General features: G+C 36.2%; 1 protein-coding gene across 1 annotated transcript; it reads left to right on the forward strand.

The window, feature by feature from the left end:
* Positions 1 to 1,136: 1,136 nt before the first annotated feature.
* Positions 1,137 to 3,053, forward strand: LOC112523496 (polyphenol oxidase, chloroplastic-like). Its single transcript, XM_025133119.1, has one exon. It carries the CDS (start codon positions 1,147 to 1,149, stop codon positions 2,926 to 2,928), a length of 1,782 nt encoding a protein of 593 aa, XP_024988887.1. The 5' UTR covers positions 1,137 to 1,146; the 3' UTR covers positions 2,929 to 3,053.
* Positions 3,054 to 3,652: the final 599 nt, after the last annotated feature.

A 3,652-nucleotide genomic window follows, 5' to 3' on the forward strand; every position in this document is an offset into this window, starting at 1 on the left:
ATATATTTTTGTCAAATTTTTATGATATCGTCAAACATATATTTTATTCAAAAATAAAAACATCATCGCTTTCTCAAAATCAAATAAAGCCATATTATAACATCGACTGAGATAAATAATAAAATAAAATATTAAAAACACGATGTATCTCGCTGCATTGCGCGAGTACGCTTCTAGTTCTCTTTAAAGTTAAAAATTGACATAATCATTTTCCTGTTTCAAATTAATTCCATTTATTCTCAAGATTTTATTTTTATTGTTTTCATCAATTTGTTAACCAAATAATTTTATTATTTTTAAAATAGAAATAAAACAAAATGGACATAATAAATAAATATATTAAGCATTAACACCTTCAAGTAATAAATATAATAATTTAAGCATGTGCCCACCTGCCCTTAAAATATTCACCATGCTATCTTCTCTCTCATCTACAAGTTTTTGCGTTACTTCATATAATTATACATCATCTTGTTATAAAAAAAATAATACCATGTAATTAAACATATAATAATATTTTTGTCGTCAATATTAATATATCTAATACTTTGTAATGATAAAATGTCAATATCCATCGTATATTTAAACTCAGAATTTGGGTCAACAAAAGAATGTTTAACAATTATGAAAATAATTATGTTATTTATTCATAAATCAATCATAATTAAACTTTCTTTGTTTTTATTTTCTTCTAAGGGGTGTTTGAGATTGTTTATAAAAACAACTTATTAATTTATTTCGGCGTGATACCGGTAATAAATATATTTGAGTGTTTGGATAAACAACTTATACCGGTATCAAACCGGTAATAAGGAGTTTTTAAAGAACTTAAATCCTTTTAACTTATAATAAGTTGATAAGTGTTTTTATAGAAAAGTATAAGTTATCTCAAATAAGCAATCCCGAACACCCCTAAATAGACTTTTTTTTTTGTAAGTTTATTAATTCATTTTAAATTTTGTTTTTCTGGTATAAATCTTTTGATTAAAGAATATATTGGATCCTATATTCGCATATATTATTTAATTATGTTTAAAAGTATTTGTTTATATTTGTCAACTTTTTGCTTTGGAAAAAGTCTTGGCCCCGATGCATTATATAAATATATTACCCTTCATCATGATCTCAACACGCTCAACCTAAACAATGTCATCTCTTGCACCACCACCGGCCATCACCACCACCGCCCGCCGCGGAAAGACCTTCTCTTCCTCTTCCAGATACTCTTCTTCATTGTTTTTAAGATCATCTAAGGTTTCCACTGCCAGAAACCCAAACCATCGCCATGCAGTTTCATGCAAAACTCTAGATGATGACCACCATGAAGAATCCGGCAAGGTTGACCGGAGAAACGTCCTATTAGGTCTTGGAGGTCTTTATGGCGCTGCCGCCACATTTGGCTCAAATTCATTAGCATTTGCAGATCCGATCATGGCTCCCGACGTGGCAAAATGTGGTCCAGCTGACTTACCTCAGGGTGCTAAACCAACAAACTGTTGCCCTCCATCCACCTCAAAGATTATAGACTTCAAGCTTCCACCACCATCAAACAACCTCCGTGTCCGGCCGGCGGCTCATTTGGCCAATAAAGAGTACATAGCCAAATTCAATAGAGCCATCGAGCTTATGAAGGCCCTCCCAGATGACGATCCTCGTAGTTTCAAGCAACAAGCTGCCGTTCATTGTGCTTACTGCGATGGTGCCTATGATCAAGTCGGTTTCCCTGATCTCGAGCTTCAAGTTCATGGCTCATGGCTGTTTTTACCTTTCCATCGCCATTACTTGTACTTCTTCGAGAAAATTTGTGGCAAATTGATTGATGACCCAAATTTCGCAATCCCATTTTGGAACTGGGATGCACCTGATGGTATGAAAATCCCTGATATATACACAAACAAGAAATCTCCGTTATACGATCCTCTTCGCGATGCTAAGCACCAACCACCGTCTCTAGTGGATCTTGACTTCAATGGGGTCGATGAAAATCTTAGCCGATCAAAACAAGTGTCCACAAATCTTACAATTATGTACAGGCAAATGGTGTCTAGTGCAAAGACAGCTAGTCTTTTCATGGGTAGCCCCTATCGAGCAGGCGATGAGGCTAACCCTGGTGGTGGCACGCTTGAGAGCACACCACATGGTCCGGTGCATGTCTGGACCGGAGATAGCACCCAACCTAATGGTGAGAACATGGGTAACTTCTATTCTGCAGCTAGAGACCCAATCTTTTATGGACACCATGCAAATGTAGATAGAATGTGGTCCATCTGGAAAACCCTGGGGGGAAGAAGGCAAGATTTCACCGATAAGGATTGGCTCGACTCCTCCTTCTTGTTCTACAACGAGAACGCGGAGATGGTTCGAGTCAAGGTACGGGACTGTCTTGACTCCAAGAAACTTGGCTATGTTTATCAAGATGTAGAGACACCATGGCTAAACAGCAAACCCACCCCACGTCTGAAAAGGGTGTTGAGTAAAATCAAGAAACTGGGCGTGGCTCGAGCAGATGAACAGATGCCGCCCTTTGCAAAAGATGTTTTTCCGGCGAGTCTGGATAAGGTGATCAAAGTGCTGGTGCCAAGGCCAAAGAAATCGAGGAGTAAGAAACAGAAAGACGAAGAAGAAGAGATTCTGGTGATACAAGGGATTGAAGTGAAGAGAGACGTGTTTGTGAAGTTTGATGTGTTTGTGAACGATGAAGATGAAGGGATGAGTGGCGCCGATAAGACAGAGTTCGCCGGAAGTTTTGTGAATGTGCCTCATAAACATAAACATGGAAAGAATGTGAAGACAAAACTGAGGTTAGGGATAAGTGAGCTGTTGGAAGATCTGGATGTTGAAGATGATGACAACGTGATGGTGACGTTGGTGCCCAAAAATGGAGGTGGTGACATTTCCATTAAGGGGATCAAAATCGAGTTTGATTAATTCATTCATCACAGAAGCAATATGTTTTGCATTTTTCAATTGTCATTTTTTTTTTATCTGCGAATAAAAATATGATTTGTAGCCAACTGCGCCTTTATTTATATGCTCGTTAACTAATTTCATCCAAATCTAATGAAAAGTCTCCAATAATCTTGAAACAAACTCCAACATATAACCTTTATGAAGGAGAGCCAGAGCCAGAGCCCAAGGCCAAAGCTCTTAAAAGAAGCTTAACCACACTACTAAAAAAAAGGGCTTCACCCGACGGATTTTTCTAGTGGAAATTCCGTCGGAATATTACCGACGGATTTCCGACGGATACCAAAAAAGTCAACTTTTATCCATATCCGCCAAAGATCCCCCACAAATCCCCCACTGAATTTTTCGGAAAAAAAATTAAAATTATTTAAAACGGTTTTTCAACGGATTTGTGACAGATTTCTGACGGATTTTTTTACTTATTCTAAACCGTCACAAATCCGTCGCAAAATTTGTCTAATTTATTTAAATCAATTAATTAGAGTTAATTAAAAACAAATTCCGACAAATTTCCGACGGAATTTTTTTTTTTTAAATAAAATTCCGTCAGAAATCCGTCGGAAATATTTAAAAATGTTTTATTTTTATATTTCTTTTTAAATTAAAGTTAAGGAAAAAAAAATAAAAAAACACATTTTTTAAAATTTCCGACGGATTTCCGACGGAATTTTATTTTAAAAAAAAA

The sequence above is a fragment of the Cynara cardunculus genome (assembly GCF_001531365.2).
Source record: "Cynara cardunculus var. scolymus isolate 2C chromosome LG 12, CcrdV1, whole genome shotgun sequence".
NCBI lineage: Eukaryota > Viridiplantae > Streptophyta > Magnoliopsida > Asterales > Asteraceae > Cynara > Cynara cardunculus.